General features: G+C 34.0%; 1 protein-coding gene across 5 annotated transcripts; it reads left to right on the top strand.

The window, feature by feature from the left end:
* Positions 1 to 324: 324 nt before the first annotated feature.
* On the top strand, positions 325 to 23,625 carry LOC128161728 (homeobox protein Hox-C5a-like). Of its 5 annotated transcripts, none has more exons than XM_052825107.1 (4): positions 325 to 478; positions 13,449 to 13,563; positions 14,326 to 14,981; positions 22,631 to 23,625. In XM_052825107.1, the coding sequence occupies exons 3-4, from the start codon at positions 14,444 to 14,446 to the stop codon at positions 22,918 to 22,920; spliced, it is 828 nt and encodes a 275-aa protein (XP_052681067.1). In that variant the 5' UTR covers positions 325 to 478; positions 13,449 to 13,563; positions 14,326 to 14,443; the 3' UTR covers positions 22,921 to 23,625. The 5 variants fall into 5 exon arrangements, with proteins under 5 accessions (XP_052681067.1, XP_052681073.1, XP_052681080.1 ...); XM_052825113.1 differs by having other exon boundaries at positions 13,449 to 13,567; XM_052825120.1 differs by lacking the exon at positions 325 to 478 and adding an exon at positions 9,886 to 10,311.
* The last annotated feature ends 1,661 nt before the right edge of the window (positions 23,626 to 25,286 follow it).

Here is a 25,286-nt window from a genome sequence, read left to right as displayed (position 1 = left end):
CTCACTCGAAATTTAGGCTACATTCTCATCACTTATCGTTTTTTGTGGCCTCATAAAAATAGCTGAATTCCGATCTATTATTTTACAATTATTCGGTTCATGACAGCTACATTTATAACATCCAAGATAAGCTACCCGAAATAATAACAATAAAAGTCATGCAAAATTTTACATATCTTCTTACTGGATTACACAAACGGAACACGTGTGATTCTTGACGTTTATAACTGATTAACTGTAGCATAAGACCACGCCACATTAGGTTCACTGTATTGGGTGTGTGACTGTTCTTGAATGAGTTATAAAGAGGCCCATGGAAAAAAAATATACTTATGCGGCCAGACATTTTTAAGCGTTTCTATTGGTCGGTTCCTTATACATTACGAGATCTCAGCCGGAGATTGTGCGAGATCAAATTATTTTTCCAAACCGCCGCAGAAAACAATACCTTCATCAAAGGAAGATTTACAGTCCTGAGGTAAGTCATATTTTATTTCTCCAAAGTTTCCTTCAATGCAGTAATTGAAATGATGAGTTTCTGATATGAAGACACAGGCGTGATCAAACTGGGCTGAAGCCCCGCTCATTGACGAAAACAATTTATGACCAAAAACAATTTCTGTCTTCGGTGATTTATGGAAACCTGTTCAAACAGAAAAACGAATTAATTATTCAAATTTCAATTATTGCAACGGAATCGTGAGCGAACTTGCAAGACTCTTCGAGTGAAAACCAATGTTTTGCAATTGCGCAAATTGTACTTAATGCAAGTAAAGACACTTAAAATCCACACTGCCAGACCAATCGATAGCGCGCTGTTTCCTGCATGCAACTAAAACACGCATAAGTGTTAAACCCATTACCGATTCATGTTAATTTTTTGTAATTAGCGAAACAAATTTAGTCCGGATGTAGCATTTTTCTATCGGTGTGGGACGTTAAGAAAATGGAGCATATCTGAACAGAATCCTGTAACATTGATGTCCAACGAATTGTAAACATTGCCAGTGTACTCAGTAAAGTTCTGAGGCACCGGGCTAGTGTATATGTTACACAAACAAAGCAACGCATGAAAGAAGTTCTAGTTTGAAAACAAAAATCTTAAAGATTCTCATATAAGATACCTAGAAATGTTGTTTGATCTTTTTAAGACAATCGGCGATTTAATACTTGGGCAATAAACAAAGTAGATAATGTTACTCCAGACAGACAATGAAGTGAGCTCTTCAGTCAAATATCACTAAAGTTACTCACTGAATCGTAAACAATAAAATGCTAATCGGGCAACGATGTAGATCCCGGCTAAAGACCTACACCAGTTTATAATTACCAGCTCGATGTATGATTAATTAACACTTGAAACCAGGAAAATAATTTCCTACAGACCTATTTCAATGATCAGATGACAATAAAACAATCTGATTTATCATTAATTTATATAACAATTTTTTCATGTGTGGTTAATAAACATATCTTGTCGCAATAAACAAAGCTAGCCATTTTATCCCCCTTATCACCAACACGTTTTTTTAGCCTGTCGCATAAATCTCGTGATCTTTAGTATTGTTACCATGTGTCACTTATTTATTCAAGATAGCCGAGTGGTAGGGCTATAAATTTACCCGTCCTATCTCGGCATACCGACCACAAGAAAAATGTTTATAAGAACGACTCTGCAGCTGATGAGAGACAAGGCGATATGCGAGGGCAGACAGTGATAGAAGTGTTTCTGTAGGGTCCTTACTAAAGGCCGGGGTCAGAGATCCCTCTGTCCGTACGCACACCCAAATTCAGGATTCCCAGGAAGATGGTCGCTTCAGATATTTTTTTTCTCTTTAAAATCTAAATTCAAAATTATAATAGCTGGTATCTTCTGAATATAACACTTCTTTTCTGTTTACATCCGGGGTTTTTTTTTCCAAAGTATGGAAATTTTATGATTTTTTATTCATATTATACTCATAAATAATTGGCATATCCCAATTGTATATAAGTAAATTAAAAACAAATTCAAAATCCAATCCAATAATGAAATTCCACAGTTTGCAAGCAAACCAAATATTGGATTGTACAGTACATATACATTATGTAAACAGTGTTATTGTATTTGAAATATTATTTGCCAACTTCCTCTGAAAATTTTGCTTTGTGTCTGATTTTAAAAATAATTAAAGTTAGCGACTACTTAAACCCACAGTGGAATCAAAATGATGTTTTATTATCAATATGACGATGAAATATTAATTTAATCATAACTAGATCAAATGACTAATTTAAGAATTGTTATAGTAATTTTAGAGACAACATGTACTAAAACTTTTAAAATCTGTGATTCGATTCATACAAATTTAGAATTAACGGAAAGCTTCAAATCTTATAAAATGTACATGTAATGGTGTAACGGAGGGTCATAAATCGTAATTTTTTGCTGCGAGTTTTTTTTTAATGCAGTAGTACGTAATAAGATTTTTTGTGAGGACTTCCCTACCAATTGATACGCTATAAGGAACCTATCTCCCACTTATTCCCATCTTCCTCTCTGCCGTGCGTTGCACCATCTCGTGGATGGATAGTCCCCGGATTTGTGCAGGATTAGATGGAAATAAATCTAATTCCTACGTGTGTCCTGGAAGAGCGATGGGATCCAACGGAGTTCCACAGGGACCTGATTAAAACTTAACTCTCTTTTTATTTGTCACATCAATCAGTTCCAGCCTCCTTATCTCGAATTAAGACAAATCTTTTCTTTTGAGGTAAATAGGGTCTGTTGCAAAAAATGGAACGAATGATCTGAAGCACGGCAGACTGAAACATACATGTCACAGAGGAAATAATTGGAACATCAGTTTGAAAGGAATTGGGATTGTAACTATTTTGGGATCTCAAAACCATATACCTTGGATATAGAAACTATCTGAGTATTTTCATATCAATATCTTGAAAGCCCGAATAAGAAAACAAATCCAACACATTATAAGTTATCATAGTAATTCAAAAATTATTTCGCTACAAGAAGAGAAAATTCGGAATCAATGTTTTTGAGAATTCAAAAAGGAATCAATTTTGAAAGTATTTAAACCTCGATAACACGGTTTTCTTCATAAAAAGAAAATATTTTGTTGACAAATGGCCTTCATCAAAGAGGACTCCGTTGTTTCCGTTGTTATCAATTAAAAAATGAGTTTCGTGTTAATTGCAATCACGCTCGCTATTCTATTCCAAATAAGTGTTTTATATATTTTTTTTTGTCTTAAGAATCTCCGTAAATTTCTAAATCCACTTAACTAATTACTATTGTTTCACATGCATGAATTGCTGAACACGAATAGAAATTAGAAAAAAGATGGGAACCATGTACAAATCCCCGACACATCAACTTATAAGAGGATTTCCTTCTTAATCCAGATATCAAAAACAAAAATTACTTCCTGTGAAATATTTTAGCATTAAGGAAATTTATTGTTGATTAAATATCAATAATTCCACATTCTTCCGTAATTTGCTTGATCACACGAAATGTAAACCTGTACTAAATATTATTAGATAGTCAAGTTTAAATCTATTGAATACAATTCACTGAAATCTAAATTTTGCGCATTTTAAATATAAATATTCATGTTATATAGTTGTCAAACATAAGCAAAATTTAATTAGTTTATATTAATTTCATTTAAAATAATTTGAATAAGGTTTTGAAGGTTTTCTTAAGTCCTTAGTTATTCAATACAATATACAACTATGTATAACTAGAGACAAAGTGAAAATGAGGAAATATACTATAAATTATCTGCATCAACCAAACATTTACAGAAAATACCGTGCATTTTACTATGTACGAGTATATTATATAGTTTGGTAAAGGGAGATAAGTTCGTTTATATTATTTGCTATTTTTACAAGAAATGCGTTGATGCATTTGGTAACAGTTCTGTGAGCACAATTGCATATAGTTGATACCATCTACAGATCACTTGATGTGATTGTTTCTAAAAAAGATGGTTTCACCCTTCAGCAGCGGCCCAGACCTGGATCAATATTAATGTCCCGGTATACGGAAGCACGACTAGAGTCGGGGCCTGTAGATCGTGACGAGCCCGACCTAAGTGCAGCATCCTATCAATTCTACACTACTCATTGCAAAATGTTCTATATAGAAGGGAAAAATCCCCAATAATTCACGTTACTTAATCCCAGGCCTATGCAAGAGAAGAACAGACCTATTTATTTCCCTGTCCTTTCGAACTTGATCTTAGCCAGAACTAAGCATTCCTCAGACCGATCAGCTCTGTTTTCATCGGCCTTTCCTAATGCTTCTTTTGACATGCGTATTGTGTACCTACATCCCAGACAAAACTCCGTCTATTTATATCAGTGTGTTAATGCAACATATAGTATGTTGAGTAACGCTTGGTCGTTAGTTTAATATTTCTGTTTATAGTTAAACATGACATACAAAAAGGGGGACAGAAGTAGAAACTAGATCCATCCTTTGTGTCGGGATTTACTACCATGGTCTGCCCTATCCAGAGTTCAGCATTCCGTCATCCTCCTCTGACGTACTGCAGACAGAAAAAAAATGTAAACCGTGGATAAAATCGATGTCGAGATTATCCTCCTATTGAGATCAAGGGAGATACTTCTATCTCCAAAATACAGACTCTGGCAGTAGAACCGGGCCCCACCCCACACTCTGTTATTCAGATAGTCATTTTTGCTTTAAATTTTAGTTACATTTTTACTAAATTAATAAAACAACCAATAAACCTTGGTTTCTGTTGTCACAATACATAAGCATACGAGCCTAAACGAGTATTTTAACATTGGGAATATGCTTTCTCTCAAAGATAGTTAAAAATGCTTGCTATTCTACACTTTAATTAGATATTAGTGTTTTTTTATCTAATTATTAAACTTTTTTCTATCCTTACTTTATAGAAAATATTTGGAGGGCAAGTTAAATGTTCTAATATCTGATAAGGACAAACTTACCTAATTTTAAATACAATATATTACGATTTCATAACAAAAACAAGTAATTTAATTTGTCGATACTTTAAAAAGATAAAAATAAAATGAACTCGGTTAAATATTTCTGTACATGGTGTCAATTCTTACTATAGACAGTCTCGGCGTTATCAAATAAAACCTTTTAAGGTGGCATTTATGGCTAAAATTTGATTAATTATATTATTTTAATTTCCAAAAATTATATAATGGTAAATGTATTTACATTTTATGGGAAAACTAATTCATCAAAATCAAATCAAACAGGACCGGTCGACAATGCATTCGCTGAAGAGACAATGGTAAGAATATCAGCGGTCGCTCTCAAGCTTATTTAAAGGCTTTTTATTGAAGTTTTCAAATTTTAGAAAAAAAAGTTTGCGTATCATTTTTATGAACGCCCTGTGCAAGTATTTTGAAACATATAAAACCCTGCAAGTAGTATAAAAAGTGAACTCCAAACACCTCAAAGATTGCCAGAACTAATGACAGACACTTACAAATGGAATTGGACCGCAGATGCTAGGCTATATATTACTATTTTTTTCATTTTTTTCGCTGCCGATACTTCCTTTTCTAATTTGAAATATTGTTCGCAGCTGACGGACTACTAATTGTCCGTGCACTCGTTAGCATACTGAGAATCTCCAAATATTTGCACGATTTCCTCCTTCCTATAAAAAACGCTACCACGCTGCCAACAGTCACATGGTCCTACCCCCGTCACGAGAAACGTGGGTTTTGTCAGGAGTTTATTATCCAGGGTGAAGCAAATTAAATCAACGTGGAGTTTAGAGTATTTTAAAATGAAAAAGAAGAAAAAATCTGAACGCTTAAATTTTAGTTGAAGGAAATATAAATCTCCCAGCAATGTGTTCTTTTTCGTATTTTTATTTTTTCTGAATTGAAAATTATAGTGTCTACAATTATAAACAATTATTGATATTCAACGACTATATATTGTATATGTAGGTAGATTGTTATTTGAAATCATCACGTGACTTATAATCAACCGTATTGCAAATAAAAGATTCAAACTTATCTTTGTTAGGAAAAAAACATTTAAATAGCAGCACTTTCCTGTTTTGGAAATATTATATGCTTCATCTTTCATCACTGCAAATAACTGGTCTACTATCGATCGTTATCGACCCCTTTTGTTTGCTAGAGTATAGACCAGTTATTTGAAGTTTCCAAATTCACGGGTTTGGTTAACCACGTTTTCGCAGAGTTTTGAACAGGTAGGCTGGTCTAAGAAAGAAAGAGGAAGCTTTGTGCAAGAAAACCGTCTCTGGGAAGGAAGATACTACTGATAAATGAATACATGCCTGTCTTGTATCTAATTACAATGCGAAAATTTGGTATAAAAGCTTTTAGCTAGCGATTGATATTTAAGAATATATAAATCTTTGAATAACCTCCAAATTTGAATTAAACAACAAATTTATTAAAAAAATCCCTTGTATTTTAAAAGTGACTAGATTTCACATAATAACATCATGTGCACTGTCATGAAAATAACTTTCTGTGATTCTCACGTGAGTTCTTTTTCTTTTGAAAGAGTTTACACGTGAAATTCATGTGAAGTCAGTTATTTTAATAATCGGAACCTATGCATTTGTTTATAACAATTGCAACTAAGATAAGATTTATTAAAGAAAGTGCGTGAGGAAAAACGATTTATGAATTTGTTAATTATGGGTAGTACCTACTGGTTTATTTTATACGAAGCTATAGAAATGCACCTTTTTAAACAGCAGGAGATAATAAAAAAATATATGCAATCTTGTGATCTCCTATTTTTTCAAATAATTATGTATGATATTAAAATACAACCAATTTACAAAAATGAATGATAGATTTCGTACTTAAGATTATTTAAGTTGATCGATTTCCTTTTTACAGTGTTTTTATTTCAATTAAAAGTTAATAAGTGGTGATTTTTCCGCTTTTGTCTTTTAAGGTGCAAAGAACCATATCGTTATAATTAATTTGTAACATATGTCACGTAATGGATTGTCAGGTTTTATGTTTTTATTAACTTATTTTCATTTAATCAAATGACATTGATATAAAATTGAAACAAAGGACGAGTATAGATATTTTACACAAATATTTTATCATTTCATATGGTGTTATTTGAATTGTATAATGAAATTAAAACTACAAAATAACGGGTTCAATTTCATCGAACACGATTTACTTGCAGTAAGTCACATGACATAACCTTGCACTGTATAGCTAAATATAGTGTCTCAAAACTGACCAAATACATCGTACAACGTGAAGGCAGCTGAGTTTAAGATAGATATCATAATTTATTTATTTTTTTTACATAATTATAAATAAATGATAGACAAATACGAGTTATCGAGGATGTACCTAAACTTCTTTACAGTGAAATTTAACTGAAATTCATGAAATAATTGGTTTTGCGGACCAAACCTATATTTTCTCCATAAATTATGTCCACTATTTCTGGTGTTTATGTGTGTGAACAGGAAACATTCCCGTTCAAGGCCTGTCATAATTGTCCAGATGTACGTCTTCAAATTTTGACGGTCTTTGTCATAATTGTTTTTGAGACACCACATATTTAGTATCAAAATCTACAGGGTCATCTCGCTAATCAGCTCCCTTAAAAAGTAAATGCTAGCTTTGATTAAATTGGCCATCAAATATATTTGAATTACGTAGCGATTTCATATGGCTTTGTACATTTTATTTTCTTTTAATTAACCTATCAAAAGGTCTACAAGTGATATTACTTCAATTTAAAGAAATACAACACGACTGTGTACCTGGTTATTAAACATGATATATTCATATTTGATTACCTATTACCAATCAAGCGAGTGTTTTTTTCTAAACTGACTGGTCTCGGACAATAGTCACGATTGGTTGAATTGAGGAGAATAATATGTGCTGGGATCTTTGAAGCTTGGCGTTTTTCTGAGATGTCTCGATAGAGCAATCAGAGGTACTCTAGAAGCGTGAAACTGTGAACTGAGGCCATATTTTAAAGACTATCTCCTGTGGCCCGGCTTAAGCAGAAAACCGTGGGGTTTGACCCTGTCACTGTGAACATTTATAGACTTTGACGATCTTTCGGCACTATAAATTCAAACATTTTAAACCCTTGGTGTTCCATTTCCAGCTCATAAATTAAAACATTGTTTCAGATATGTCCCCGACACACGAGCGAAGTTTATATACGGTGACAAGTGTACAATGGGGACTAGACTTATCTCCGGCTGATGGCTCCTTATTGTAACACTCTCGTTCTGTATTTTACGACAATTGCAGACCAATTATCGGCCAGAGTAACTGGGAACAATCAACAGCTCGGAAAGAAGATAAGAATAGGCAAGAGAAAAATTATAAAGTAATAGATTACTTTTCTTAAGAGCTGCATTAGCACACAAGCAAGCCCTCAGCTACTGGTGGAATCCGCAAGTTGTCTGGCTTTCGTTATGGCTGCAATAACAGGGCACCCTGTCGATGAGTTTTTCTGCATTTCTAACCCGACCCTTTGATAGAATAGTAAGTGTTAACATTACACTTAGAATACACTAGCCCGCCTGTTTACTGTTGTTTCTATTAAACATAGTGGTGTAACAGCGCTGGGATTTTTCCCATGGAATACGGGCATCGTAATACGTCCAAACGATGTAACGGAAACTGGAAGTTAAAGGAGTAAATACTGGAAGTACTCAATATTGGAAGAAGATAATTAATTATCTTTAAATAAATATTTTCTTACTCCTTTTAGATATATATAGCAAAGGGTAAATCAAATGTTAATGTAATATGAGCTCTACTTTTTCTGAATATATGATGAAACTACATGTACCTTACCTTAATTTTTACCGTCAATAAGACAAAAGCGGAGTGTCGTTTTTTATCAGTAGAAATAGATATACACTAAAGAAAACTTAACAAAATAGCATAATATGAAATCAATTTTTAATACTAATTATATTTCAAAATTAATTCTACCAGAGCCTTTAAATAATTATGCCAACAAAATAATTGTAACAGAAGTTTATAAACTTTATTCATCTCTCATTTATGAAGTAAAATTACAGTTTGCCACATAAAAATTGCAACTTATACTGCTTTGAATGTATTCATATTATAATACTAAAGTTGATTGCTTATTCTAATTATAGGACAAACTTTGGTAAAACGTATTTAATAGTATTAAATTTAAGAGATATTATTTTACATATTAATTATTCACAACTATACCTGTACAAGCTTATTTTAGAAAAAGATATTATAGTTTAATCTGCATGAATTCCCATACTAAAAGTTAGTTTTGAAAGTATTTGGTTAATCTATTTTATTTATTTATTTGTGTTGAGCAGAGGTTCACTGAGATCTTGTCATCACTTCATTGTCCGTCTCTCAATATCCGAATTATACAGGGTTGTTCTTTGCTAGATTTATGTTCGTTTCGGGTGAAAATCAGAGTTTAGTTGACAGTAAAATAACAATGGAGTAACACAGAAGGGCACACCGCTGTGGCCCTTATTAAGATAACAGTTTGTCGGCTATAAATAAATAATGACGAGCAAATAAAATGTAATGTGAGTTTTAGGGGCAAATAATGGCCATAAACTAAAATAATGGCGCATTAGGATCACCCAGTCATAAAATATGTTACTTTCAATCTCCCGAGTCTGCATTGGATATCCTCACTTGCTTTACCACATAAATCGCTTAAATTATCGCGGACTGTATAAGTAATGAGAAGGATGGCACAAAATTCTTTTTTTTTCTTTTTTTTTTCCATGATTTTTTTTAAAGTTTTGATTTCATTGAGGTGAGACAAATTTGAAATCATCGGAGTCGCATTGCTTTACAGAAATTAGTCAGTATAGAGGTGGACGCAACAATGTTAGGCTGTATGCATTTTCAATGATGTCAATGAGGAGAAATCTGTTTTTGCCAATCTAACAGTAATTCAAAGGACTGTCAGCAGGCTCCAGGGACAAGGGCCCCTGTGTTGTGGTTCTCTCAGAGTCTTTGAGTTTCGGACTCGCCGGTTTACCGCTGTTTCTCTGGATGAATGAGAACTGTCCATTTACGAAATCTTCCAAACGTGAAACGTGAAAGTCAGACAAGAACCTCTTGTTATGGCCGTAAATCATAGCATCTAGCTCGTAGTATAGACCCCACCCAGATCTAGGGCCAGCTGTGTTAATAGATGACATAAGGAGTAAGCAACGAACTTGTTGGTGCTCCTCTGTTATTTACGTGTAGAATAAGGGATATGTTGGATTATGCTCCAGGCACGGCCTAGTAAGTGTTTAATGCGAGTTCATCTAATATCAAAGTAATTTATCAAGTAACATTTTTCTAGGAAGTATCGATATTCTAAAACAACACAGAATGTCGTTGAATATTATAATGATAAGTATTTGGCGTAAAAAGCATTGTTTTTGCCTGTTCCCCTTTTAATTATTAATAAAAAGGTTAGAAGTTAGTTCAAGTTCATCTACATGATTTGTTTTTACGTAATTATTTTAACAACAGCTTCATGAGTTAAGATTTTGTGACACATGTTTTTGGAATTTTTGGTGCATTTTTTCTCCCTGGGTATTCGTGGCTAGAATGTTAAATATTAACACGTTACATCCTTATGTTTTAATAAACAAAACGTTACAAGGCTCTGAGAATGAGACACAAAGGACGTGTGTACACTGCGGTCATTTAAATTTCCTGTTTCCAGAGTTGACGACTAGTTACTGACCATTTCCTTTGTTTGAGAAATCCTACCAGATGATCTCAGGTTATAATTTATTTAGTACCTGGATAATTTGAATTAGACACGGAAAGTTTAGTTTGAACCGTTTTGGAGGCTAGAAAAATTTGTAAATGTGTGCAACGAGTTTTGTGGAATTTCAAAGAATGTCACAGAAAAATTAGACTTGAAATAAATTTGAAATAAAAAAGCTATATTCTGATTTTGATGTTAAAAGTTTAAAAATAATGTTTCTATTTTCCACGGGAGTTTTAACGATATAATTAAAGAAAATCTTTTGATATCACCGAATTAATGTACATGTAGAAGGTTATTGAAATTGTTAAAAAATAAAATCCCTCCATATTTTATGTTCATAAAATTTATAGTCTTGAAAATTTTATGTTCTATATGCGTAGTAAAATTTATTTCGTTAATAATCATTATTATTTAAAATATGCAAATGGTATAAACATGGGAGATTTATATTCAAATTTTATTTTGGCTTTATTCAATTATATTTTTTAATACTATCTGAGTAACAAAATTTTCTTAAACACAACTAAGGGAATCATTAAATTTTCCCCTGTTTTAAAATTATTATTTCCTAAAAAAGCAAGACTTTAATCTTTTGTAATTTTATAATACAACATGGTATTGAATATGTAATTGAATTATTGATTCACCATGCTATAATGAGAAAATTTTGGAAATGAGATGACTGAGATAGGGAAAGGTGGACAGAATGTGATTAGATAAATGATGGGTCCTAACGGACAACAAATCCCCCCATAGCCCGGACCTCTAAGCCGAAATGTTTTTTTCATGGACTTTGTCTGCCAGGGAAACAAATGTCTTTTCGGTGGCAAAAATGTTAATTTCTAGCAACTAACGAAAACCATTGTCCGTCTAAGAAACTAACAAGCTCGTCTTGGAGGACTGTTTTCCTGGGAGAAATACAATTTAGTTGCTGCACGAGAAAATAAATTTGTTCCATTCCAGAATATAATAAAGAAGAAGGTATTATTAAGAACCATTTTTCAAACTCTAGCGGACAGTTCTTCAAACCAAACCCGACTAATCTGGCAAAATACATTTATCACGGAAATTCGGATCACTAGATGCGGAATGGCCGAGTTGGAACATAATTTAATCGCTATTCTTGGGAAGAAAATAACTGTTTCTAATTTGTGTTAAGGGTGAAAAATGTCTTTTCGGCCCGACTAGACATACATAGAAAAAGTGAACTGATTGCAGAAAATAAACCCCAAAAATGCACAATGACAAACATTTCGATGTTTAATGCAAATAATTAATAAAGCCTCCTAACCAATACAAACTATACTTTTTTCAAAATTCGTCGGAGAACATGGGAATTTTATTTTATACTTTTGTAAAACGATTTCCTATTCTCAACAGTAATGCACATTTATCCCTGTATAGAATGAAAACTAAGCACGTCGTAAACAATCCGAAATGGCTTTCTAGACATCTTGCGTATTATAACACACTTGCAAACGCGTTAAGACGATTCAGGAGAGTTACAGAGATCACTGGTCTATCACATATTTTATAATCCACGGGTATTTATTAACTAGGGTATTTATTATTTGGAGCATTGTTAGAAATAAATTTATGGCTGCTACAATTACCAATGTGTCTGAACCGCGGAGTGAGTGGGGGTACCTGTGTTATTTACTAGGGGTTGCTTGTGGATTTTTAAAGCCAATAACTTAACACAAATTCCAACACTTCGTGAAAGAAAAAAATAATTCATATAACTTTAGACTTGAAAGAAAATAAACCCAAAATAAAATAATAAATCTAAAAAATAACCTTAAATAAGAGATTGTAATATTTAGAATAAAATAAACTTTAATGTTGTAGAAATTTCTCATAGAATTTGAAGTTTTAATACAGCTGACCCATAAAAATTGAGTTTGTTAATTTTTTCCTAATCGTTAATTTAATTATTCATTACTTTGGCATAACGAAGGTCGTTTAAAATAACAGAGTAAATTATTGCATCTCGTTTAAAATTTCGACGATCGATTATTTGAATAGCTTACAGTAAATCATTTTAGGAACACCCAAACACCGAGAACTCCAGACAGACAATGAAAAACTGCGTACGCTCGTTCCAGCTAACGAGTTTAAATAATTCAATGATTTTATAGAACGTAAAAAGTACTAATCACACTTACTAGCCCCGGGAGTCAAATGTAAATAAATCATCCTGTTATGATTGAAGGAAAAATAAAAAATACTTAAAGACTACATTGGAGAGGTGTCCTCATCTTTTGATAAATAATTCATAGGGAGGTAAGAACTGGGTTGTCGTGCAAATACTGACAGTATACGTTACTGGAGGGATGCGCCATGCTTCATTACGCCTCGCTACCTGACTCGGGGTCACTGAATAAATAACTGGCCTCCACTGTAAAAAAAAAAGTAAGCGGTCGCAGACGTCAGCGATGATTTAGGAACTAAGTCTACAATTTTTCTACTACAACTTGTTACAATATTTCTTCGCACATTTGTACAAAACGATACAAACTTCAAACAACAATAGCGGGACAAAACAAATACACAACGTCCACGTGTTACGAAAGATTTGCTCCGCCCGATATGAGTGATGGTAATATGATGGGGATATAATGTGCCGTTTTTTACCGTTCTTTTTTTTTTCCTTCAGTGTGTAAGGGTATTTGAGTGACCACTGCAGACTGGGTTTTCTGGTCCCAAGACATGTGTATAAACTGGAAGGAACCTTCATTTATCCGTTAGTTTGGAATCCCTTTAACAGTGGTGTAGGTATTAACATATATTATTCTTTTATTTATTTTCCATGATAGTGTAATGCTTTAAACTCGCTTTCTTTTTCCTCTGTCAAATTCATGGACTAAAGCAAATATATCTAGTAGTATTCTGTTGATTAATTTTTTTTTGTTTAATGAAATTGTATTGAAAATTTATTTTATTAAATTTCCGTTTTTCTCGGTTTTTTTTAAATTTTGCTTCTTCCCATATTATGTTGCAAAAATTCCCTTATATCTTGTTTCATTCATTTTATGTAAATAACTGCACACGACTGTCGGGGTGTGGGCGCTAGGTTGATGAGTTTATAATATTACTTCGCCTTTCACATGCAAAAGCTAAAAAACAAGGCCTACATATCATATGTGTTAATGTCGTAAACGAGGAATGACAACTTCAAACAGAAAATAGATGGAACGATAACTTCCAATTCATTGGGCCATTTAAGTTAATTTTACAATACCCACGTGGTTTGTGATTAATAACCCCAGCGCTAAAAAATCATTTCAATCCGCTATACAGCAGCTACCGGATGCATTGCCTTTATGAGTGATTATGATTGCGTGTGAAAGGCGATATTATTACAAGTAAGACATTGTACAGTTTATTTTTTTTTCCAGTCTGTGTGCCTTATGCAAATACTTAAGTTTGTTTACATTTAAAGGTGTTTGAAAATAGCATTCAACCTCTCATAACATGTATATCACTTGCGATTGGATTTCTCTGTTCACGTGACTATCATGGCTTCGTTTCAGTGGCGAGTGCAGTTGCCGAGTACCAAGTTTCCTCTGTTTTCTTGCATCCCCATAATTCATCCGCGCAGTTATAACTGACGCCATAGACAGCTTTACGACCTTAGATTATCCAGGCCAAATGAGTTCTTATTTTGTTAATTCTTTATCGGCATGTTATGGTCAAACTATGGGAATCGATTCTTGTGCGGATGGAAGTTTTCATAGAAATGGAAATTACCAACACACGGGTGCTTTTTATCCAGGATTTCCTAGTGCTCGCTACCCCTATCCATCGAAAGAGGAGCGCCTGGACGACACCGATTACTACGGGGGTCCCCGACTGAGTCACTTACCCCCAGCAAGCCCTTGTGGCTCTCCCCACAGTCTGAACAATGGGACCCCAAACTTACAAACTGTGCACCCCATGCACGAAAGACCGTCGTGCAATGTCCGAACTGGTTCCAATAACAATTCATACTTTCACAATGGACACCTCGGAGACCGGAGTCGTTCATCCCCCACTCAACAAGCCCCCTCCACCTCACCCTCCTCCCAGCAGCCCCCGGGGCAGGGCTCGGGGCCAACCTCCCCTACGTCGCCTCGTTCTCAGTCAGCGGACCAGACGTATCACAGCCCACAAATCTACCCCTGGATGAGGAGAATGCAATATACACAAGGTTAGTAAACATTCTGTTTGTTGTGGTTAAAGTAATTATTTAATCAGTTGTTTTTAAAACTTTTTTTTGTTCTTTTTAAAACTGCAAAATTAAACCTTTCTTAGCCGGAAAATCAAAACAAACCCCATTTCCAAAGGTACATAAACTTAAAACTGTGCATTTTAATTTCCTAGCATTTTTGAAAGAAACATTTGAAGATATAGTTTATAAAATGTACAATTTCTGGGTAAACCTATGTGTTTAGCCTAATATCAATAAAGTAAAAATACCACAACAAAAAACATGAAATACGGAAGAAAAAAATAAGAGGTTATTTGTTTGAATAAATTAAAATAAATCTAATATTTAAAAGATACTAAATTTTGAATGAATATATTTTTACTTTTAATAAACGAATTAATCAATTTACATTACAAAAATATAAATATTTTTTGTTAATGGAATATTCCCACACAAAATTCAAAATATGTTAGATTTACAAGATTTATATAAACAAATAAAATGGTAAAGTTTTTACAAAATGACAATTTGATTACTGGCATCTTCTTTTTTATCCTTTTATTGTTGATATTGCATTTTAATTATTTCATTCTCTATTTTCATTTATTGTCAATATTCGCTTAGTTGTTCATGTGAATAAGTTGAATAAAAATCCCCTAAAATACCACGAAAAAAATATTTTCCTTGATTTTTTGTTCATTCTTCCTTCTAGACAATCATACTAGCAAATTGAGCGAATCTAAATTTAATTCTGTAAAGACAAAGTTGTTTTTGTTCTCACTCTCCACTTTATGATTACCTATTCTCCCGTCTGTAAAATACAAAACCATTTTTGTGAAGAAATTAATCGGTCATTTGACTCATTTCTCGGCGAACACTTGTGAATAAGGTTGTACATTTCATACTGGTACACTACAAGATACAGCGCGCTACATCACTTAGAAAAACGCGCCATATTTCATTTTTATGTATCTTTAATTGCACAAATGACTGTTATTCCCAGGAACACCGCATAAAATAGATTCTCCAATAGGTTTTTTTTTCTCTCCCGAAGAGCTTTCGCTGTAAGGCTTTCATGTTAAATAACACGCTGGTTTTATCGGGTCTTTGTTTATAAATCAGGATTTATAATGTTCTAAAAGAAATTTATGTCATTTAAATTTTAAATTTTCAGTTTTATTGCAGTTCATAGTTAGCATTTCCTTCCGATTCTCTGATAAATTTTGCGATATGCTGTGATGCTGAGCAATATCTTATACGAGTTATGATGGGCTAGAACAATCAGATACACAAAAATGAGAGCAGTTCCATATTTATTAATTGCCATGGACTCTAAAAGAAAGATGGAGAGGCAAAAAAAACTAATTGTATCCCGCATTCTGAACAATTGCTGCGCTGTTTGTTATGGTGTAAAAAAGATACAGCTTCTGTTTTCTTCTCGTAAAATACACAGGGCTTGACTGATAAAAAAAATTCCTCTTCTTCATAAGGGCTAGGGGTACAACATTACTATGTCGGTTAAACAAGATTTATTGTGGAGCAGGCGCCGTAGTTTAGACCTTAGGCTTTTCACATTGGAGGATGACCATGTGAGAAGACAAGTCAGAAGAATTTTCGATATAAGAAGTAAAGTTTTAATTCTTATTTATGGGCTGACATCTGAAACATGAGACTGAAGTTAAAACACTGATCTCTCGCTCAGATCGGCCTGGATGTGCAGCCATATTTTCCGTTTCACTTTGTGATTTATATTTTGTGTTTGCCGTAAATCTGGCAGTTTCTCTTGGCTATCTTCACGACCCATAAATTTTACAAGGGAAAAAGATCCTGCAATATGATTCTGATGCAAGTGATATTTATGAGATTTGGAAACAAAATATTCAGCAACTGGGGCCAAATTATGGGAACTAACGGCACATTGCATGTAAATTCTCGCCTCAGTGATGACGTTGTCTACATATTAGATAAATAATGCCAAAAAAATTAATAATAATGATTTCATAAAATTTGAAGTAGAAAACATTGTTTTTGTACAATTTATTACATTATTTCAAATACCATTTATTATCCCTGATGTTTGTATTTTATAGAGAATATTATTTTTTTTAATATCAAAAACATTCATTATTTATTCAATTTTACTATAATGATAATAAAAATCATATAGAACAGTTAATTCAGGGGTTGGGCAATTTGAGAATTTGAAAAAAAAACCTTGCAACGAGCACTCTTTTGTCAATATAGTTTGAAAAGGCATATAAAACAAAATACTTAATGCAATTCAATAACCGTTAACTTGTAGAATATCAATTCTAAAAAATAATGTTATTAAATCGTTTTATATTTTACCCTTCGGTCGATTTTATGTAAAAGAAATGCTTAATTTTCAATCGATTAGATAACTGAACGGGAAAAAAAAGTTCTAGATATTGCAATTATCCAATTTTTAAAAATTTATGAATTACATATTTATATTTTCTGTATTTCATATAGTATTTTCTTTTTCTTTATTTTTATTATTTCTTTATTATATCAAAATAATTAAAGAAAAAAGAGTAGTTGTCTAAAATAAATGCATTTGAATTCAATGATATAAAATTTATTAATAGAGCTGGATTTTTAGACTAAATGGATAATAATCTCTTTGGAATTAAGAGATAGAAAACTATTCATATCTTAAACCTAAAATATTTGGACGTTTTCATTACTTAATGTTAACACTAACGGCTAAAAATCATATTTTAATTTTAAATTAAATCTTGGGGGGTAATTTGTTGAGCATCTTGCCTCCCAAAACAACGAAGAGCCTCGGGTGAATTTTCGTAATCATCACAGTATAAAATTTAGAAGTTCTTGAACTCAATGAACATCACAGTTCATTAAAATTATATCATGATTAATTCGTCAAATTTATCATGTTAATACCTCAGATGTTTGGGCGTTAATATTCTTAGAATTAATCTTGGGATGTATGTGGAGCATGCCGTAAAGAATATATTTCCTCGGGAAATGGTCCAGGACATTTATTGCTCATTTGTCGGAACACAAATTCCATTCCGAATGATACATAGAGTATCTTAATCCGGGCTATTTCATCATTCTGTCATCTAAGGTTTTCCATATTACGTGCACCTTCAGAATTTATTAAAGGATAAAATCCTTTTCTTCATCAACATCTTAGAGTCTTTCTTTGGAGCTTTTTGCTCTCTGCTTCTCGGAGTAATCCAAAGTATGAAAAATCTGCGAGACCCGCGGCTGTATGTGAACAGATAATGCAAACACTCAATCTGATTTCTTCTGAGAGATCAAAGAATACGATCCTCTCTGAACCTATCGCCGTGAATCAAAGAATTACTGTATGTCTTGAAAGAGACTTTTAAGGGGTTTAATTAGCGACACAGGACATTAATTACGCTTCAGCTTGTTCTTTCTTATGTATGCATTATGCAATATTCGCTAATTTTCTAAAACTGTTGAGGAGTAGTAAAATAATGCATGGGTAGACCGGCCACCGGATAGTCAAGAGAAGGCCACACAAACGAAATAGATAACAAAGTCTGTCTACAATTGAAACTGATATCAGGAGACCAGATATCTTGAAATCTAAGCATAAAACTCGTGTGATCTCTGTTTTGACTAAAAACTAAACTGGAGACCATAAAATGCCGATTACAGCAATTTACAATAAAAAAAGAATAAGTCCCCCGTATTATATCAAATTAGTGCATAAATCTTGGCCAGGTTCCTTAAGATGAATGGTATGGACAAGGTGAGATTTAGAGGGTTGTATTATAAACCCGATGATCAGAGTGGATCACATTTCCCCTATAGAATTACATAGGAAAACAATTAATCGTATACAACACTACATGCATAAAAAGAAAGCGATCTCTTTGTACGACAGCGCTCCAAACCATAAGTCTATGAACCCTGGTGAATGCCGGTATTTTTGGACTGGAGTAGAAAAAAAAGAGACAGAAAATCGGGGTCCAATTACTTAAAAAAATCTCGCGCGTTTTATCGGGAAACTAGCATTCATATGTGAATAAAAAAATATTTTAAATTTCTTCTTGAATTAAAAACATTTGATTGCAGTTATCATTATTTTCCTATTAAACATGAACATAAATCTTCCGCGGTCCTGACCAGAAACAATCGCCGCCTCTCCAGGAGCAAGGGAGCTGTGACTCAATTTCGCATATGAAAGAAAAAATCAGAGCCAAAAGTGAATGAGAATCAGTCTCCGGATTAAGAGACGTGTCATATATCTCTTAGTAAATTGTGTAGTAGGAGACCATCCCGAGGTTTGCTGAGTCTACGCTAGAATTTACCGGCCGCCACAGACGTATAATCGGTACATCTAATGTATCTTTTGAACAGCCGTACAGTTTTGTAAAAAAAAAAAAAAAAAAAAAAGAAAAAAGATGGATCAGCATTCAACGCTATAAGATTACAGCTGGCTCGAGTTTATCGCTTCTACCCAGAAATTCGGCCAAAAAATGGCGAAATTAAAACTCAAGCCCCCAAGAAATTACCCTCTAACATGGGACTGAAAGCAAGTCCGTCATGTGAAAATATAAACCTTAGTGAATATTGTTCAATAATTTATTATTGATATCGTTTGTTTGCTTTTGTAATAAATTAATAATATGCCAAAAATTTAATGAAATCTCTATATATCCTTATACTGGTTTTGAGAAATGCATGTTATAAAACGTCCAGCGCATCACAACTGAAACAGGGAATGCATCATGTACGTAGTTTGCCAAAATTACTGAAATAGCTTGTTTTTGAACAGAAAAAAATGACGTTTTGACAAAGATTTACGGTTGGTGGTAGCATACAGGTGTTTGGGCCGCGCAGTCAAAGCAATGGAGCTGAACTGGCAGATATTATTAATAATTACACTAAAAGTGAAAACCTTCACGCAACGGCATTGGTCATGCAAGTGTTTCGTGAGGGTTTTTATACAACAAAATCCTTGCGAAATGACTAAATATTTGTTCATGCGACAGTGCTTAAAAGACAAATTTCATGTTCATTGCATTCTTCGGGGGGAATCAAGAGAAAAAATAAAAAAAAATGAAATTATGCACGTTATCGTGTTTATAGTGTAAAGTAGATCAAAAACTTGTATAATGAATTAACATTTATAATAGAGTATTAATTATCATTGGGACATTTTACAAGTTCATTAAGAATGTCTAATAATATTCAGGACTGTCATGATTTACTGATCATTAGAAGTGTGGTTTATTAAGACGGCGTGGGGAGGCAGAATATATTAAAATTATATTGACCCACATAAATTCAGCAGCCCTATTTTGTTTTATTAACCGATTAACCATTGTCGTAAAATATCATCGCAGTTCAAACTTCAATTGTCGTATCAAATAAAGTACATAGTGTGATAAAAAACGGAAGTAATAAATTAAAATGCACTCTACAACAAAACAAGGAACAAGTCGGAAAATTCCCCGAATCAATATCCTCTTTATGCAGTTTCAATTTTCGAGCTGACAGGAGTAGAGGGCGCTCGACAATATTGGCGGAGGTTTCTAATAAATCAGACGAGAGATAGAATAGTGACATTATTGCTCGGATACTTCCATATGAGGTGCCAAATAGGTCATAAAAAATAAATATTCCCTAAACAGGCCTCGTAGATCTAAGTGTGCGATAAAGATTTATAAAGTGCTTGTTTTGACACACACAAGACCATCTTCAGACCAATTACGGTTGTCGTAATCTCAGGTCACTCTAAGGTAAATGTGAACAATGACATAGACTATGTTGTAAGATAGTCATTAATAGTTATGTTTGTTCACTGCACGATTACATGGGGGGGGGGGGGACTATCTTCCAGATATTTTTTATAACGTGTGAATTTTAAACTCCTATTTGAAAATTTTCCTTTATCTAAGCTTCTAAATCATTTTAAAAACGTTTGAGCAATTAAGTACCCGATCATTTACCTTGTATGCAGCCTATATTCAATATCAGTGAAATCTAGACACTGTCGGTACCATTTTGCCTTTGTTCAAAATTACTATAAACGCCCCAAATAAATACATAGCCACTTTCATGACGACGGGCTATCTGATTTTGGACACACGAGTTTTTGCGCTATTCAATCAATTATCAAAAATATATTCAAATTTGCTAACACGATAGCCTTTTTAATCGCCGAAATTCAATGGCTAAAAAGGGGCTATTTGTGCACTTTAAAGTTTGGTTTATATTATAATTTTCTTCTCAATTTTGGAACAGACTGGTACATATACGATACGGGTAAAAAGGCAACTGCTTTTTTTCCGAGGTCCTTTCCTGGGATTACTCACAAATGTTGTGACTATTGTACTTCTTGATTGACTTGTAAATTTATCCGCTTAATTTTTATAACCTTGCACATTTGTCTGTATAATCGGCTTATTTCTTGGGAAGAATGGGTCTGTGCGACGAATCAGAGTAAACTCTGTCGGGAAGAAAGGGACGATTCGCTTGTCTACTGTGATCTTCTGGATCACTAGACATGAAGAAAACAACAGTTAGTTTACGACTGTTTCTAGCAGGTTTACTGGTCTTATGACATCCGCCTTAAACCAGACGCTTCCCTCTTTACTTGTGTTCCGCTTGACGTTTGTGTAGAGTCCCTACTGATCTGCCTTTGTAGGAATATGCTAAACTGCTTAACAATTTATGTATTTATGGTTGGTGTTAACATAAAAGCATATTATGTATTCATGCTAATTTTGACGGGCCATCATTGAAGGCGTCAAAATATGTCTCTGGTCCCATAACTCGGGCTATTCAAGTCAGACCTGTTGCTGCCTGATAAGAGCCGGGAACGACTGAGCTGCACGCGGTCCGACCCCCGGGGACAACTCGGGCCGGGCGTCCGGGGTCGCCTCGTCACTGACCGGTGTCCATCGTGTCTGCCTAACACGTCTGCGGTGATGGACCAGGTGTGTTTTTAAAAAAAACGATACCTGGTTGTCAAAATACCAAAATCAGACTACTATATCCGCTTGTCTTGGTACCGTTGTACCAGTTCGTAATAAAATATGGTTATCCGCTCTCTGAACTCCAAGTAAACCAGAAATTAATTTAAAGTAAAACTTCTTATCGTACAACTATTTAAAATAATATTTTAAAATAGTTTTTTGTCAAAACTTTATGATAACGTCATCGCTACAAAGTGTCAGTACAGTAAATAATGAACGAGTGCCCGCTACTGAGGAAGAAATGCCCATCTATTTCAACGGTAAAACTGCAGACCACATACGTTAACAACTTAATTAGTTGTCTCATCACTCACTTATTTGACACCTTATTGTCACACAAACGCAAAGTATATCTACTATGGCATCACATTTTGTTCTCTAGAAGTTGACACCCTTATGTTTCTGCCCCTCGTCTATTATGATTTTCCTTATCAAGGGGCATTTGTGACATGAACAATTTTATGAAAATGTTATGCAGTTTAATGTGTGTTTTATGGCTAACACGGAACTGATACCTTTAAAACAGTTTTGAGCTGAACATCTGCCAATAATTTTTTTTCAAGAATTAAAATCTCAAGGAAAGATGCATCCACTTTTCAGTGATAATTCATGGTGTGTAATTTTCAAATATTTTTATAATTTCAGAGGGAAATGACGGGGAATCAAAGCGATCAAGGACGTCTTACACTCGGCATCAAACCCTGGAACTCGAAAAGGAATTTCACTACAACAAATACCTCACAAGGAGACGAAGAATCGAGATTGCACATGCGCTCAACTTAACGGAGAGACAAATTAAAATATGGTTTCAAAACAGACGCATGAAATGGAAAAAAGAGCATAAGCTCTCACATATAGCGAAAAACATGAATTTTTGTAACGCATTAGAGAAAGCCGCCGCTGAACATGCGCATGAAAACAAAATGGCGCTGTGAAAACGTCACACCTAATGACGTTTTTGACAATCCCGACAATCGGTTTGTATCCAGACTAGTTGTTTGGACTCATCTTCACCAGCAAACGGCCAAAGAAACATTTCTGCTGTGACTTCAACACTGACCTGATGGCGTTGGTTATGGTGACGTAATAACGAGAACACGAATACTCTACAAACACTCGGTTTATAAACCAGGGTAAAACAAAACCACGTGCTTCTTTTAGACATATGGTATATTGTATTTTATTCTTTTTACTTACATAATTTGTTCGAGAATCTGTGTGAGAGAATGGTTGTCGTATGTGAATGTAGTTTATTGTGATTTTTGTGAATACTTGGAATATTTACTGAAGAGATGTTCACATAATGTTCCCTCATGTTAACGGCAATATACAACGCTTTTCCTATTATAAGATGTCATTCAGTTAGTCCGCGTGTACGGAGTCGACACCTGGCGGATCGTCAGAATTCCAAACGACGAACTAGTGTGTCGGCCATTTTGATTTTGGTCATTTCGCTACTTAATATGGCGTGAACGTCTGATACCTCAATATTCAAGGCAAACATATCAATAGTTCATTTTGACTTCCTAACATGTCACTTCCTTTAAGATTTAGACTGCCAAAGTAGATTTATTATATTATTTGAATAAAATGCATTAAAATCAAAACTTTACCAAATTTTCTTGATTCTTTTGTTTATTCAGATTTAGTTTAAAAATGACAAGAAAAAGCATGGTTACATAAAAGTTGTTTCGAAATTCAAGAATACATGTCTCTGTCCAGAAATGATACTTTGTGAACCCCGGAAGATGTCAGAAAATCATTACGAAACATTCCAAGAAAGCAGGGATATGTCAGGGCTCACGTGGTCAAGCCAAAGTAGCCGGTGCACGCAACTTATGGATGTCAAAACGCTATGGCATTAATTACTCACGGAAATGGAACAACAGAAATTGAAAATATAAACTATGGCTGGCTCCGAACAATGTAGTTATGGCGAGCGGTGAGGCCGATGATTGGAAGACATGACGAATGGGTCGGGGTAAAGCGCTTGACATGCGCTTCATTTGACAGGGCACGGGGTGTGGGTACAATTCAGTTCAGATCCGCTGGGACTCAGCTATCGTCGTTTGACATACAACTATCCAGTAGACATTAGGAAAAGTAGAGCTGGGAGTTCAAGTTTAGTCGTTTGCCATTCAACTGACTGTTAAACGATACGAAAAGTAAAGCTGTGAATTCAAGTTATTTTAGAATAAGCTCAAAAACTAGCCGAATATTGAAATAAAATATTTTAATTATTAGTCGTAAATATAAAAAAATTATTCTACATACACACCTTCCACCTTATAGTTAAAATATTTTATTATTAAATTAAATCAATATACTTCCAAAATAACCAATTGGGAAATGATTTTTTATTGTATGAATTCAAATAAGCTCTCTTTAGGCATTCGTAGATTCTTACGGCATTTTAGTTAAAAAAAAATAATATCCTTGTTCCAAATCAAACTGAAAATGATTCTTCATTATGTATGAATTATTATTAACTCCTCCTCGAGATTTTGTGTTTGTTTGTGATACTTTAAAACAAGCCATCACAGTCACGTGTATAACCTTTTTGGGAGCACATCAACTAATGAATGTACGGGTTATCTATTGAGGTTGGCCCCTTGACCCCGTCCACCAGAGCTCGTGCGGGTTGCGGTGTCTGATAGTTGTCGTCTGCTGTCATCGTCCTGTTGTCTGCAAGTCGTCGAGACGAAAAACAAAAGCCTAGAATGTCGTGCAAGAAACAAAAGTCTGTATATGATAAGAGAGTCCCTGTAAAATGACTGCGTGTTCATTTGTCGACAAGAGAAATGGTTAACTTCATTTCCGAAGGAGGGACATCATCGGACAGATAACCCCTCACCTTTGTGTCATTAGCAAGAATTATGGAATAACACACTAAGATATGTTCTATTCTATTTAGTTTTTTTTTTAAATTCAAATTTTACATAAAGGTACATGTTTGATACATAGTGAGAGGTATATATTGTATAATGGACTTGAATTGCGTATTAGGGTCAGTTTTATCAGAACAAAAGAAACAAGGTTGGTAAATAAAAACATTATTGAATTTTATTGATTTTCAAAAGTTTCAATTTAAATTTAAATACCGTAAAACATATTGGGAAATAAATTCTTAGATTTATTCTGTCGTTGTTAGTCAATTGGATTTGAGATGACTACTGATACATAAAGCGAAATAAAATACGGAACCGTGTCACATTCTACTTTTGTCGGTTTCCATACAAATGCGCTGTCACTGCTCGTATACGGTCATCCGGGTACCTTGATCGTGTTCTACTACAACATC

This window comes from Crassostrea angulata, chromosome 1 (genome assembly GCF_025612915.1).
Source record: "Crassostrea angulata isolate pt1a10 chromosome 1, ASM2561291v2, whole genome shotgun sequence".
Taxonomy (NCBI): Eukaryota; Metazoa; Mollusca; class Bivalvia; order Ostreida; family Ostreidae; genus Magallana; species Magallana angulata.
Note: the sequence above shows the minus strand (reverse complement) of the source record. Positions and strands in the feature narration are given on the sequence as shown.

What these genes read in the sequence shown, in the direction of transcription:
- LOC128161728 (XM_052825107.1), top strand. Translation starts at nt 14,444, where the DNA reads ATGAGTTCTTATTTTGTTAATTCTTTATCGGCATGTTATGGTCAAACT. An exon ending in GAGAATGCAATATACACAAG is followed by an intron (nt 14,982 to 22,630) that starts GTTAGTAAACAT and finishes TTATAATTTCAG; the next exon opens with AGGGAAATGACGGGGAATCA.